The sequence below is a fragment of the Manihot esculenta genome, chromosome 3 (genome assembly GCF_001659605.2).
Source record: "Manihot esculenta cultivar AM560-2 chromosome 3, M.esculenta_v8, whole genome shotgun sequence".
NCBI lineage: Eukaryota > Viridiplantae > Streptophyta > Magnoliopsida > Malpighiales > Euphorbiaceae > Manihot > Manihot esculenta.
Window position 1 is genome coordinate 7,201,385 of NC_035163.2, and position 16,529 is coordinate 7,217,913.

At 32.0% G+C, this 16,529-nt stretch overlaps 1 protein-coding gene across 1 annotated transcript; it reads left to right on the forward strand.

The window, feature by feature from the left end:
- The first annotated feature begins 10,401 nt into the window (after positions 1–10,401).
- Positions 10,402–14,803, forward strand: LOC110610770 (rhomboid-like protein 11, chloroplastic). Its single transcript, XM_021750836.2, has 7 exons — positions 10,402–10,734; positions 10,989–11,113; positions 12,798–12,883; positions 13,032–13,072; positions 13,162–13,328; positions 13,412–13,474; positions 14,403–14,803. The coding sequence occupies exons 1-7, from the start codon at positions 10,506–10,508 to the stop codon at positions 14,583–14,585; spliced, it is 894 nt and encodes a 297-aa protein (XP_021606528.1). The 5' UTR covers positions 10,402–10,505; the 3' UTR covers positions 14,586–14,803.
- Positions 14,804–16,529: the final 1,726 nt, after the last annotated feature.

A 16,529-nucleotide genomic window follows, 5' to 3' on the forward strand; every position in this document is an offset into this window, starting at 1 on the left:
AACCGAACTAAATTTTCAAATCGATTCAGTTCGATCGATTTTTTTGATTTGAACCGAATACTGCTCACCTCTAGACCCGACTATCCAATTTGGTGTAACTCTATCCAATAGGGTCGCCCTCTTTGTTAGTCATTCTCTGTTATCTCCCTTCGATACAATTAAAAAAAAAATCTCCTCTTACAATAGAAGCCTATCGTCAAGATATTATATTAAAGAATTAAGAGGAAATACACGTGCAAGAAAACGGAGTCAAAAGCTATTAGAACAAGGAGAAGCAACGCTTCCACACAAAGAGAACATGCAACATCGGATTAGTTGGTAATAGTGAAGCCTGACGCCTGAGAAAGGGAAGATCGACACTTCCGTGATCAAATCGAGATACCGCCACGAAAGCCTCCAACAAGCAACCACCGACTCAAGAGGGCAGAAGCACCACGACCTCTATGGCGAGCCAAAGACGCCTCCACCATTAAGATATACTCTTGACAATATAGATCTGGAGACCTTCACCTGTAAAACGAGAAACCCAACCAACAACACAAGGCAGGAAATCCAAAATAAAGAAAAATCCACAAAAAACTTATCTATGCCTTCACCCGAAAAGGGAGGGAGAGAAAACCAGACCAGAAAAGGCAAAGAGAGCCGTCCTTGACCGAGAGGAGCAATGATAACCACAGAAAACCAGAAAGGAAAGAGGCCCTTCTGCCTCAACCATCAAAACACACGCAAAGAAAATTTTCTCATGGAGTGAGAAGTGTCTATTATAAGTTATAGGTTTGAATACTCATTATGAATCTTTTATATAAAATAATAAAACATAGTATGTATATATTTGAACTATTAAAAATGTATAAAGTTAAATAATCTGAGTGTTGTTTGAAATAATAATAATAATAATAATAATAATAATAATAATAATAATAATAATAATAATAATAATAAGATTTGAAATGTACTCGAAGAATTTATAAACAAATATTAATTAGGTTTTCAAAATAATAATAATTTTAATATTAAATTCATTCAAATTTAGATTCCGACTGTTTTATCAAGGTTATTTATATAAAATAATTTTCACATTTTTATGATATTTTAGATAGTCGTAAAATTTAGTTGAAGAAAAATATTTTCTAAGGAAAAAAAAAAAGTCTATTTCACAACAAATGCTAAATATTTACATTTTTTCATAATTATATCTTCTCTTTTTAATTTTGAACAATAAAATCCATTCATTCAATTTTGTTACTATTATAATGAATGACTAAATGAATATTGACGAGAGATGTCTATGTAGATTTTTTTTGCAATTTTTAATTTCACATCATCAAAATTTATTGAGCAAAAAAGTTAAATCTTTATATTTGTTTGACTATTGTAGTCTATAAAGAGCTTTAGAAGAAAACTGTATTTCAATTATATTAATATTCTGTAGAGATACAAGTATATATATACACATTTCTATACAGTTACATGAGATAAGATAAAATAAATACAAATATTCAAAATACTTAATTTGTATCTTGCGTATCCTTATCAGGCCCCTGCAATTCGAGCTGTCTGGGAGTAACAGAAGGTCGAATTGTTAAATGTTGTAACAATGTGTAGTGCCGTGCTTTAGACAATGGTTTAGTAAGGATATCAGCAAGCTGATCTTTGGAACTGAGAAACTGAACTTTAATTTCATTCTTAGTGACTTTATCTCGAACAAAGTGATAGTCGACTTCTAGGTGTTTGGAACGGGCATGAAAAACAGGATTAACAGACAAATAGGTGGCACCAATATTATCACACCATAAGGTAGCAGGGTGTTTGACAACACACCCAATATCCCGAAGTAAGGACTCAATCCACGTGTATTCCAAAACAGCCAGACCAAGAGCTCGATACTCTGCTTCGGTAGAAGATTTTGCCACAGTTCGCTGTTTCTTAGAATTCCAAGAAATTAAGTTCTTGCCAAAGAAAATAGCAAAACCCGAAGTAGACTTCCTGTCATCCAAGTCACTTCCCCAGTCTGCATCCGTATATATATTTAAACTAGAAGATAAAGATGGTGAAATAAACACACCATAATGGGAAGTGGCTTTCAAATAACGCAGAATTCTTTTCACAGAGGACCAATTATCTTCAGTGGGGGCATGCATAAATTGAGATACTTTATGAATTGAATAACACATCTCTGGTCTGGTCAAACTGAGATATTGAAGCCCGCCTACGATGCTACGATACAAAGTGGGATCAGAAAACAAGCGTCCAGAACAAGCAACCATTTTGTCTTTGGTACTTGTGGGTGTCGAAATACCCTTACAAGTAGCCATATTAGCTTTATGCAACAAATCAAGCACATATTTTTGTTGAGTCAATAACAATCCAGAATCCATCCATGTAGCCTCCATGCCCAAAAAATAATCCAAGTTGCCGAGATCTTTCAACAAAAATTCAGTTTGCAAGGATTCAATAATTCGCCGCATAACTTTCAAATTAGAACCCGTCAGTATGATATCATCAACATATGCTAATGCAAATATCACAACATCACCATGATTATAACAAAATAAAGAAGAATCTGCTGTAGATACCCGAAAATTATATTTTTGAAAAGCTGCTGCCAGCCTTTTGTACCACTGACGGGGTGCCTGACGTAAACCATACAGAGATCGTTGCAAACAACAAACAAAATCTGGTTTGGAGGGATCCTTAAATCCCGGAGGCTGCTCCATATAAACTACATCATCAAGATTACCATGTAGAAAGGCGTTAGAAACGTCTAACTGCCTAATATTCCATCCACGCGAAACCGCAAGCGATAAGATAATTCTGATCGTTGTGGGTTTGATCACTGGTGAGAAAGTCTCAAAATAATCAATGCCGGGCCTCTGATGGAACCCCTTAGCAACCAATCGTGCTTTATAACGATCAATAGAGCCATCTGCTTTCTGCTTAATACGAAACACCCACTTACATCCAACAATATTTTGTGCACAACCACGAGGAACCAAAACCCAAGTCTGAGTTTGAATAAGAGCATTGAGTTCTTGCACCATTGCCTCTCGCCACAAAGGATTTGAGATAGCTTTAGTATAACATGTAGGTGTAGCTGGCAAAATTTGAGCATGGCGTGTTGTAGGTGACCAAGGTAACCTGGGTTTTAGATTTCCAGTCTGTGATCTAGTAACCATTCGTCGTTCTTGCTGCGGTAATGGAAGAATTGGATTATCATCAGAATGGACTGGTGAAATAGGTGATAGTGGCATAGCAACAATCTGATTATCAGAGGGTAATCGAGATAATGAGTCCAAAGAGTCTGGAAAAATAGAACCAGTATGCTGGTCAGATGATAATTCAGGTACTGTAGGCGAGCCAATATTTGGTGAAGAAGACAAGTCAGTCGTGGAAGAGGAATGCACAACATGACTTGGAGAAAATGGGTGACCAGACTGAATAGATGTAGGAAACCGACCAAGTAACCCAGGACCTCCAATATTCGACTGTGACAACGGGACTGGTGGTAAAGGAATAGACGTAGGCTGATTGACGTGAGAGGTGCTTATATCATCTGAGTCTTGAAAAGGGAACACCTGTTCATAGAATAAAACGTGGCGTGAGATAAATTTACGTGTGGTAGCTAACTCAAGACAAATATAACCCTTATGAAGTTTACTATACCCAAGAAAAACACATCTAGAGGAACGAGGAGCTAATTTATGAGGAGCATAAGGTTTGAACCAAGGATAGCACAAAGAACCAAAAACCCTTAATTCATCATAATTTGGTTTATCTTTAAACAAAACCTCAAAAGGTGTTTTATTGGTATGAGAAGATGGCAATCGATTAATGGTGTAAACAACAGAATCAAAAGCATAACTCCAATATGAAAAAGGAACCGAAGCCTGATTTAACAAAGCCCGTCCTAACTCAACGATATGTCTGTGCTTTCGTTCAGCACACCCATTTTGTTCTGGTGTGTGGGGACATGAAACCCTATGTGTGATACCATTGTCTAATAAATATTTGTGTAAAGACTGATATTCCCCACCCCAATCAGATTGGAAACTCTTAATTTTCAACCCAAAATATCGTTCTACAAGATTTTTAAAATGAACAAAAATGGAGAACACATCAGATTTCTGCTTCATAAAATAAACCCAGCAATACTTACTGAAATGATCGAAAAACAAAACATAATATCTAAATCCATCAACAGAAACCACAGGGGATGGTCCCCAAACATCCGAACAAATCAACTCTAATGGTTTGGTAACATTATGATGGGAATTAGAAAAGGGCAATTTGTGTGATTTACTCACACTACAGGAATGACAATAATCAAAAGAACTATTGGAATCAAAAGCTATCTTGTTTGCTCTAAGAACATTCTTAACAACTTTGACATTAGCATGCCCAAGACGATTATGCCAAAGAGAGATAGATGCTGAAAACGCCTTAGGAGAGAAAGACCTAACAGACTGCATTGGAAAGAAGTACAACCCATCCTTACTCCGGCCTTGGTAAAGTACCTGTCTCGTGGGGATATCCTTCACAAAATAATAATCAGGAAAGAATTCAAGAGAAGTGTTATTTTGAGCAGTAAAGGCAGAAACAGATAGCAAATTATTCTTAATAGCAGGTGAATAAAGAACATTATTAAGAGTAAAATCTCTGCCATTTATTGACGTAACAGAGGACCCAACAGAATGAAGTGGAAGAGTTTTACCATCAGCTATAGTGAGAGCAGTATTGTCTGTAACAGGCTGAGGATGATGGATGTTCTCTTGATTCGCAACCAGATGATAATTCGCACCAGAGTCAACCGTCCAACCAGCAGAATTGCCACCATCAATCCGAGCAGCATTAGCTTGAGGCACAGAACGTGGAGATGGACATTGGCGAGACAAATGGCCATTACCATTGCAATTATAACAAATCACAGTATTTGAAGAAGAGGTACCACGACCTCCATTATTATAATATCCATGTCGACCAGAAGACCCTCCTCTTCCACGACCTCGCCCCCTAGGTCGTCCACCACCAGAGTTTCCACGACCCGCCGCTCCATATTGAGCCGTCGGTGGAACGGAAGATGCAAGACTCAGAGAATCAAAACGCAACTGCTGTTCTTCACTCAAGAGCAGTGCATATAATTCATCAAAACTAGCAGGATGAATTCGGGCTTCAATCGCACGTGTAAATGGTCTATATTCCGTGCCAAGTCCGGCAAGAACATCACAAACTAACACACCATCCTCTACTGGACAACCAAAAGCAGCAAGTTGATCAGCAATAGTGCGAGCTTTTCTCATATAATCATCAATTGTATCTGTCCCACGCATCAATTGACGTAATTGTTTACGTAACTGTTGAATCTGTGTCTGGGCTCCTTTTGAGTAAATACCCGAGAGTTTATCCCAAGCCTCCTTAGCAGTTTGACAACGAGCAATCTGAGTAAAAATCGACTCAGAGACAGACCCATTGATCCAGCTACGAACAATTTGATCATCGCAGAACCAATTAGAAAAGGCAGGATTCAGAACACCATCAATTTCACGAGGAGGAATAGGAGCAGTCCCATCAACATGAGAAGCTAATCTGTACCCATAAAGAATAGGCATTATCTGTGCCTCCCATAGCAAGTAGTTAGAAGATGTAAGTTTTATGGTAAGAGATGAAGAAACATTTGGGTATTGAGGAGAGGAAACGGGGGCAAGTTGCGATGACGAAGCGGGAGAGGATTTTGCAGAAATAGGTGTTGATTCCAAACTTTGAACAGTACTGGCCATTTGATCGAGAAAAAGAAAAAGTTAGATCCTATAGGCTTTGATACCATAAAGAGCTTTAGAAGAAAACTGTATTTCAATTATATTAATATTCTGTAGAGATACAAGTATATATATACACATTTCTATACAGTTACATGAGATAAGATAAAATAAATACAAATATTCAAAATACTTAATTTGTATCTTGCGTATCCTTATCAGTCTAGCCTTTTGATTTTAGACAAAAGAATAATTCTTTCGTGATTATAGTCAATCCTTAAAATTAAATTTGATTAGAGTCACATATAATGTCTATTGGAACTTTTAATTCCTTCAATAAATTTCTCAACCCATATCATCCTTCAGCTGCATTGTGACTGGAAAGCCAAATGGATTCATAGATTGCGGATCGTGTGAAAGCTTCTTATGACTTTGCTCAATAATCACAGTAGAAGTAAAAATAAATTTGGGCAAAATCATAAAATTTAAAAATTTTCTTACTTACTATAATTTGATACATAATGCTCTAATTTTTATTTAATTAATTCAAGCACCAACATCAAAATTATCACATAATAATTATATCTAAGAAAATTAATTAGTCAATATAGAGAAAATTAAAGATTAACTATCCTAAAAAAATTAAGATTCTACCTCTTATAGCGAATATTTAATTTTTGCTTGATAGAATTTAAGCTTCCAAATGTCAACTTTTTAATTTGTTCACACAAATTGATTCCAGCATAATCCACCATCCACGACCAAAATTTTTCTTCTCCAAATTTCCTTAAATGCTAAAAACAGGAGATTGACCTCACAAACTAGGTGGGATGACAAATTTCTTTAAATGCCAAAAACAGGAGATTGACCTCACAGACTAGGTGGGATGAGTAGGAGAATTAACCTATAACTCTCGTAACAATGGAGATAAATATTTTTATTTTAATAAAGAATAAAGAAAAGGAAGAAGATGAGTAAGAGAGGAGCTCTCCATTTGATGGAGGGAGAAGAATGAGGTTTCACCCTCCGTCCTCTCAACTTTCTCCTTTATAGAGAGTTGGGATGGATGGGGTAGTAGTTAGAGATTTAATTCCCAAACTCCTAAATTCTCACTAAATAATTCCGGTACCATATGTGATATTATTTTAATTAAATCTCTATTAATTTAATAATCACTTAATCATAATTAATTTAATTAATCAATGAATATCATAATTATAATTAATTAAAGTAATTTATATTAATCTAATTCATTAATTACTATTGATGAATTATTGGGCTTGACTAATATTGAGTCTTAGACCCAATATAAGATTTAACTATTAGATGACTCAAGTCCATATGAAATGAGAATTTGACTTATATATTAATTTTACAGTCTTAAGAATAATTTTTACATGTATTATACATATGTTTATTATTAAATTTAAATTAATTAAATTAATCATATTAATTATTTTCTTATTAATCAATCATATTAATTGAATACGAGCTAAACCAACATTTTATCCTAAGTCCATTAAGAGAGTAAGACTTAATCTTTTAATTCAATTAAATTATATTTGAAGCCCATACCATATTAAATCAAGTCCACATCAAATATAGCCCAATAAAATATTTTTATCTTCTTTCAAGTCCATGTTCTACATGGATAAAATTGATGCAAGAATTTATTTTTCTTATTTAAAATTCATGTCTTGCATTGTTAGAATTCATCACATGAATTTATCTTCTTCTTTAAAATTCATGTCGTATGTAGATAGAATTTATTTCATGAATTTGTTATCTCCATTAAATTAATTTTTACTCATTTTCAAATCACTCTAAGAACTTACAATTTATGTTACTAATTAAATTCACTAATTAATATAATTAATCGAACACATTTAATTAATTAATATTCTCAAGATTAGTTCTTATGTGTTTGACTTCCAGATTTATAATCAATTGGTAATGAAAATGAAAACAACCTTTCAATATATCTTGAATGACATTCCATGCATTCTTGATCCCCATAAATCATAGTTAATATCTAGTATAATGTATCATGACTACCCAATTAATAATGAATATATTATTTCATTGAATCCAAACCATGATCATAAATTACCATGTACTGGAATACTTTCGTTATTAGAATTCCAATCCAAGGTAAGGCCATATTAAATATCAAATCCAAATACTATGGATCATATGATCTTACTTAATTCTAATTCTTGATTAGGAAGACTTACATTAGAAACTCTTTCTAATTAAGTCATATTGCCTCGGCCATGAACTTATTATAAAAAATAATTAACTCGGTCATAAGACTCCACTCATTTATTGGGATAACAAATCTTATCTTGACTGATCCCTTACCTCCATGTATAACTAACTTGAGCCAACACTCGTTGTATGCTCATACATTGTATAAGTATATAAGCGATATCAAACTCAAACCATCTGCATATGAGATAAGTGTAGTCTCAAGTCTATAGACCATATACACTATTATGATCTAGATGAATAAATATTGGCAAGAGTAAACCCCATGTGTTATTCATTTAAAGCCACTAGTTCGGTCCACTCATCACCATGAGCCTCTACATATCTGCCTAGACATCAAATGAGACTCACCACTCAAGTATCATTGATATCACTACATTGATCAATAGAGGCAAATAGAAGTGACGTGCTACTCTAGATGACTAATTCCCAATGAGACATTTTACGATTATGAATATTTTATAGTATTTTATATAAATACGTTCCATCATCGTATTCTCAATTCCTTGAGAATGGAACGACTATCAAAAGTTAATAAATAATAGATTATATTTTATTATTTAAATAATATTTAATTAATTAAATTATCTATTATTTATGTTTAAATATGTAAGATTTTATCAAATTAATAACTCTAGAGCACATATTTCCAACATTATATGCCATATTGTAGTTGGCCATTGCACATCATAGGTAGCGGGTAGTGGCTTGTCTTATATCGCACGCTTTTTGTGATGTTTGGTAGGGCTAAATTGTACTTCTGAGGGGTGAGCATTCGGTCGGTTCGGTTCAAAACTGAACCGAACCGAATAAACTGAAAATCAAAATTTTAGTATTTATGAAAATCGAATCGAATCGATTTTAATCAGAAATCAAATCAAACCAAATCGGTCTGAATCGGTTCAATTCGGTTCGGTTTGATCGGTTTCGATTTTTAATAATTTTTTAATTTTTTACACTTTATTTTTAATATTTTAAAATTTAATTAAAATATTTTAATCTTAATATGATTTAATTTCTCTATATTATTGAAAAAATATATTATTATTATTAATCGGTTCGGTTCAGTTTTTTCAATTTTTTTCTGATCAAAACCGAACCAAATCAAAATAATTGAAATTTCTGAAATTAAAAATCGAACCGAACCGAAATGTATAAAAAACCGAATTAAATTTTTAAATCGGTTTGGTCGATTTTTTCGGTTTGAACCGAATACTGCTCACCCCTATGACTATCAAGTTTAAGGATTGAGTTTGCAAATTTAGAAATTTTTTTGGATGGTTCTATAATTGTTGGAATTGAACTTTAAAGTGTTTAGGGTACCCTAAAAGTTGATAATATGAAATTAAAAATTATAAAAAAAAAAATTCATGTAGATATAACATGAGGCTTTAGTAAAAATTAATTCTAAATATTAACTATAATCGTGTAAAAAAATTAAAAGTTTGAGCTTTTTCATCAAAAATTAAAAAGTAAGTTTATAATAATAAAAAAGTGTAAAATTTAATTTTATTATTTGATATATCTCGATGTGAAATTAAAAATTACTAAATATTATAAAATTTCACGTAGACTTTAACATGTAATTTTGGTCACAATTAATTTTGGTCAAAATTAATTTTAGATATTAACTAAAATCGTGACAAAATTTAAATAATTAATTTTATTATTTAAAATTAAAATATGAAACTATAATCATAAAAAATAAAAAAAAATTGACTTTTTCGCCTAAAAGATTAGGTAAAAGATTATTTCAGTTTTTCAAAAGAGAGTTATTTCCTTAACTTTAAAAATTTTATTAAACCAGTACATATAAATTTATTAATATTATCTATTTTATAATATTACAACTAAATAAAAAAATTTCTTAGAAATAATTTTTATAAAAATATTTATTTTAAGACTTTTTTAAGAAAATAATATATAAAAAATATTTTATGGAGAAAATATTTTTTATGTAAAAAATATATTTTAATCTTTTATTATTTAAAAAGTAAAAGATATTAATCAATTAATATATAACACTATTAATAAGATTTTTATATTTCAAAAAATAATTTACTCTTTTGAATAAAAATTTCATTTTCTTAAAAAATAACTTAATTTTCTTTTTAATTAATGAAAAAATTTTCTTTTAGCAATTTTTATAAGTGCCCCAAAATTTAAAAAAATAAAAATATTTTCCATAAGGCTTAAATATAAGTTATTTTATGTCTTTTATTTATTTTTGGTAAACTAGCAGTTGCCTGTCCTCCCAAAAGCAGCAAACCCATCCTCCTCCTTTTCAATTGCTGTCCGGACCAACCACAGCAATATTTCCAACTGCCCACTGCAGGCCTACCAAATTTAGTGGATCTATTCAACAACTGTGATTAGAGCCCAAAAACAATAGGCCTCAAGCTCAACTCGTCAGTGTCTGTTGCCCAATATTCGCCTGTATAAAAACATATCATCTTTTCCCTCCAAAAGGGGCTCAAAGGGAAAATGATGGGGCTGTTTCAGCTGCGGTTGCAGCAACTTCCGATGGTGAAACCTTGTTATTCTTGCACTTGCATGCCCATGGCTTCTTATAGCCCTTTCTCAAGCTCTCTTACCATTTCTCCTCGTCTCTCCGCTTATCCGAAATTGATCATCGCCCCCGCGAGTTCTACTTGTTTACTTCCTCCTCTCACTGTTGTCCGGTCTCGCTTCGTGTGTAAGATGAATGGCTCAGGTGGATTCTTGCTCTCCTCTTATAAGCTTATTTCTTTATATCAAACTGGTTACTGCTTTTGGGTCTTTTTTCACTCTTAAGTTGAGGGAGCGAAATGCTTTCTTCTCTTTTGGGAATTTTTTCAAACACCTGGAGTGGGAGTGAATTTTGATAATGTGTTATTCCTTTCATTATGCACTTGAAGCTTTGTCAATTAAATTATGTGTCTAGAGACAGGTGATGTTTAAGCAGCTGTGTTTTATTTTCTCTACTAGATATGATTCGGCAGCTTGAACTTGACAAGCCAGAAGAGAGAAGGAAACCAGAGAAACGTGCAAATGGTGTCTTCTGGATTATACTTCTCAATCTTGGATTATATGTTGCAGATCACTTTTTTCAGGTGCTTAACCAATGTTTGCTTTCATGCTACTGAGTATTTTAGCGACTGAATTGATGATTTGTTTTTAACACCTTATCCATCTTATAAGGAAATTGAGTTTGCAATTAGACAATCCCAGAATATATCAAGCCCGCATGAATTAGGTAGTAGTTCCTTTTCATGTGTTTGGTATCATGTCTGCATTTTGATATGTTGATTTGAGAAAAATGTAGAGGCTAGGTAGGGGTGTAAACTACCCCGGTGGAGCGGAGTTTTGAAGAGTCCAAGTTTAGTTCTTCAAAATTTTTTGAGCTCAAATTTGCTTATTTCAAGTTTGAGCTGAATATTAATAAGCTTTATTTACAACTATAATAAGTTTTAGTTTAAATTAATAAATTTAAAACTAATTCTTTGTTTGGTTTAAGGGAAATGGAGAGAAGAGAAAGGAAAAGAAAAGAAATTTCTTAGATATCTCTTGTTTGGACATAAATTGAGGGGGAGAAATGAAGAGAAATGAGAGGAAAAGATGGGAAAATGTATTTCTGAATTTATTACAAATGCCGCAAAATATTTTCTTCCAAATTGGTGGGAAATAGGTATAAAATACCTAAATTCCCTTCTTTTTTTAAGGGAGAAATTTGATTTCCCCTCTAACTTAATCATTTATCCAAACAATACAAAGTAAATAAAATTTTCTTTCTTTTCTTTTTTCTTCATTTTCTCTCTTTAGTTTATCTCCAATTCTCTTGCATAGTTAATTATGCAAACATAGGGTAATTATTTTAGTTAAATAAGTATATATACAAGTCAGCTTGTGAACCTGTAAAAACGAGCTCTTAAATCTTAACGAGCTGAATGTCAACAAGTTTTAGGAGTGCAATTGAATTGAATGGAATGGAGCGAAGGCTCGGGTTTGACTCATGAAAATATATGCAGGCTCATGTTTATGAGTCTACTCAATGAGAGTTCGTGAGTCTGATCATGAATTTTGAAGCAAGCTGAACTCATGAGTCTTAACAAGCGGAATACTATGAAATTTTATCTTAGCTCGCTTACTAAACAAGCTTAGAAATTAAACTTGAATTTGGTTCGTTTAGAAGACGAATCGAGCCCAATTGAGCTTTTATTGAATGGAGTCTCAAATAATTCACGGATAATTTGATTCATTTATACTCCTAAAACTTGGAAGTTGTTTTAAGATTGATTATTTATTATTAGTAATATTTGGGAGAATTACTATTAGATACCTGAAGATCAGTGAAATTCACTAATTCATCCTTATTTTAGAATTACTCAATTAAAATACCTCTATATTTTTTAAAAGCAGACTATTTAGCCTTTCTAGAAAAAAAACATTAGCAACCTTAAATATTTATATTGTTCAGTGTCTGTAATTTTAATAAAAAGTATTATTTAGTCACTATTATTTTAAATATCCATACTATTTAGTCCATTTGAAAGCCTAAAACAAGTTAACTAATAGTTTATTTAATAGAAGGACTAAATAGTTCCATTTATAAAATATACGGATATTTTAATTGAGTGATTTTGAAATAGGGACAAACTAATGAAATTCCTAAAAGCTCAAGGACTTAGATAGTAATTCTCCCTTATTTTTTTCCATCCATATGTGAACTACTGCTTGCGTCAGGGTCTCCACAAGCTTAAGCTAATAATAGTTTTTTTGTTTTCAATTTTTGCAAAGGTTCGTGGCATCAGAACCCTGTACTTGTATCACAATTTGCCTGCTTGGTACCAGTTTGTCACAGCAACATTCTGCCATGCTAGCTGGTGAGGTCTTCTTGTTGACTAAGGTTATTTAGATGTCAACTTCAAATGAAACTATATGTAAACATGATACCAGATCACGTGGAAAAGGCTATTGTTTATGAATGTTGTTGCCCATCTTTTTCCTAATCTTGGCTTGTTTTTGCTTCAGGGAACATCTTTCAAGCAACCTTTTTTTCTTGTACATTTTTGGTGAGGATCATTATTCTTTTTTGTCAGGATGTGTCTATTGCTGTCTGAATCACGTAAATGAAATTAATTGCATCCTTATTCACCAACAGGGAAGCTTGTTGAAGAAGAGGAGGGAAATTTTGCATTGTGGCTTTCTTATATTCTCACAGGTGTAGGAGCAAATCTCGTTTCATGGTTAGTTTTACCAAGAAATGCAGTTTCTGTTGGAGCTTCTGGTGCTGTCTTTGGATTATTTGCAATTAGTGTCCTTGTAAAGGTATCTAATGTTCGGAAAGCACAAATGCTTATATGAAAAACTAACATGCATGAACATTTTAACCTCGTTTTTCTTTATTGTAGATAACATGGGACTGGAGAAAGATCCTTGAAGTGCTTATATTGGGCCAGTTTGTTATAGAAAAGGTGAGCACTTCCAATACCTTTACGAATTAGAATTTCCATAGGAATTTCAAATTAAAAAAGAAAAAAAAATTAAGTTCCATTGACTTGTAAAGGGGTATGTTGAGAATTGTTCTGACAAAATCTGGAAGTGAGGGAAGTAACATCATGTTATCCTATCAGGGATTTACTGTAAATGCTGATAGTGTGGAGAGAAGTAGCTGTAAGAGTATTCTGGAAGCTGTTGGCTGATATAGAACTAAACTATTCTGTTTAGTTAGATATTCTGGTGTGTAAACTGCAGTTTGTTGACTTCATTAGACTTAGTCCATATGTATTTCACACTATAAATACTTGATCCTGAAAATCTTCTCAATAATAAATTGTAATCATACTTTCCGCTTTCTCTCAAATCTGAACATTATGTCAGATTGGGTTTACATCTAGGAGACACTAATGAGTTTCTCTAAGATTGGGTTTTGCCTTTGAGGAGCTTGGAAGAAGCTTTGACAAATTAGATCTAGCAAATGAATTGAGAAGCGGAAATAGGTTAAGGAAATGAAGGAAATTTTTAGGAGTTCAAGTCACTGGACATCCATTAAGGTTACAAGGCTCAGATAATCCGGGTATAATTTTGGTTTCTGCTCCTTTTAATGGAAGTAATTTTTGCTCCTGGATTTGAGCTATGAAGATAGCCTTAGGAGCTAATCAGAAGTTATGGTTTCTAGATGGTTTAGTCTCTTTCCAGCTGAGGGAAAGAACTGGTATGCATTCTCAGATAGCTCCTTTAAGAAGGCAAGGTGTTGAACTTTTCAACACAGGTTTATGTTCCTGAAACTGACTTCAAAAGTATGCAATCTTATGTTTTTTATCCAACCAGGATGGTACTTGTACTTGGAAGGTCTAAAAAAGAAAATCACTTTTCCTTGCGTACTCATTTTGGGTGTTACAGGTAATGGAAGCAGCCCAAGCTTCAGCTGCATTGTCAGGCACTTTTCGTGGAGGATTTCCTATGCAGAGTGTTAATCATATTGCACATCTATCTGGTGCCCTTATTGGTGCGGTTCTGGTATGGCTTGTCAGCAGAATTCCTTCTTCTCCAGACCATGAAACATCAAAATTGCATGGAAAATAGGCAAAACACAATAAGCAATAAGAAACTCTCGATTTGTTGTCTCATAAATGTGGATAAATAGAAAAAATGAAAAAAAAAAAAAAAAAAATCCTTTTCGATGATGGTTTATATCTGTTGGAGATGTATGGACTGTGGACATTTTGGTAGTGATCATTTTTATATGTACATGTGAATGTAAAAGTTGTGAGAAAGGTTATAAACCATTTAGTTGTGCAGCATCAGTTCTTTTTCTTCTTCTGTATATACATATATATATATATATATATATATTTCTTCAGCAGTTCTCTCATGAATAGTAAATGATGCTTAGGAGTATAAATGAATCGTTTTTTTAAGAGTTTATACTCGGTTCATTTAATTTTTTTTTCAAGCTTAAATTTGATTTTTTCTTTTTATTTTTTTCAATTTGAGTGATTATTAATGATAAAAATTTTAGTTTATTTAGAAAATGATCCGAACTAAATATCAAACAACTGAAAAATAGCTCTAACTTATTTAGAACTTTAGTAAATTTTAAGTTTAAGATAATAAGTGTGGAGTGAGCATTAGTAGCTCTATTTATCTACAACCTAGTGAATTTAGATTTAAGATTAAATATTTTTAGTCAAATGAACTTGTTAAAATGAGTTCATAGTCTTAATTTAATTAACTGAATATAAATAACTTTGAGTTTGACATGTTTATTAGCTACTTCTAAAATTTAAATTTGAATTACTTCATTTAAAAAATAAATCGAATTAGATTAAACTTTTGTTAATCAAGTTTCAAATAATTCATTAACTTAATTTATTTATGACTATAATAATAGTAGACACAAGGTAAATACAATGAGAGAAGGAATTAATTTTTTTATTTTTGTTTTCAAATAGCTCATTAGCTTAATTTATTCACAATTATAATGATATTAGATGACACCTAAACACAAGGGAAGTATAATGAGAGAAGAAATTAAGTTTCAAGAAAATGTGAGCAGCAAATTTTCTTTTTGTGTCTATAAGTAATTTAAAAACATTATTTGACATGATTTATTTTATAAGAAAAAAATCCATATAAATTTTTATAAAATCAAGCAAGTTTCAAGTATTTTTAAAATGAAATTATTTCTTTTAAATGAAAATTTTTTAAGTTAAAAATAATTGAATTCTTTTATTCTAAATAAAATATTTATTAAAAATAAATAAATAAATTTTTTATTTCAATTAGATAGAAAAATGATAAAAATTATCTATTCATGTATATCACTTGTGTAGATTATGACGATGTGTTAGATATGTACGGTTATCCATCCTAACTTGCCTACTGTTATTATATACATGGTATGTCAAGACATTAGTAAAAGTCAAAGTTAGCTTTATTTTTTATTTTTTATTTTTTATTTTTGCTTCTGATGAATGCATCAAAAGGGATTAAACCCTTGAGAAAGTACTGCTGAGTAATGCTTTCAAAAAAAAAAATACTGCTGAGTAACAGGATTTCTGGCAAAAGATGGGGAGCAAAGGGTTTTCTGTGCCAAGTTATGAGCGAATACTATTATAGAAATATTTTACAAATAGAAAATCAATAAAATCGATATTTTTCTTAATTCTTGAATATAATTAATCACCACACTAATATCAATAGGACCAGAGTTTTCTAAGAAATTTGAAACAAGATTCTTGCAATCACTCTCTATCTAGATATACCTTAAACTCCTGTTCTTGGTAAAGAGGAAAGCTTCTGTACACACTAAACTTTTAAGATGCAAAATATCAGAGATATAAGGGATTTGATGAGTGATTAATTAATCCACAACCACATCAAAATAAGCTTTAAGAAAATTGATAAGTGATATCTATCAAAAGGAAGATTTAACACTTCTGTGATTTGAGGGGAAGATTCAATTTTGTTGTTGGGGTTAAAGTTAGCTTGATCAATTACAAAAATTACGAGCCTAGACAAAATAAG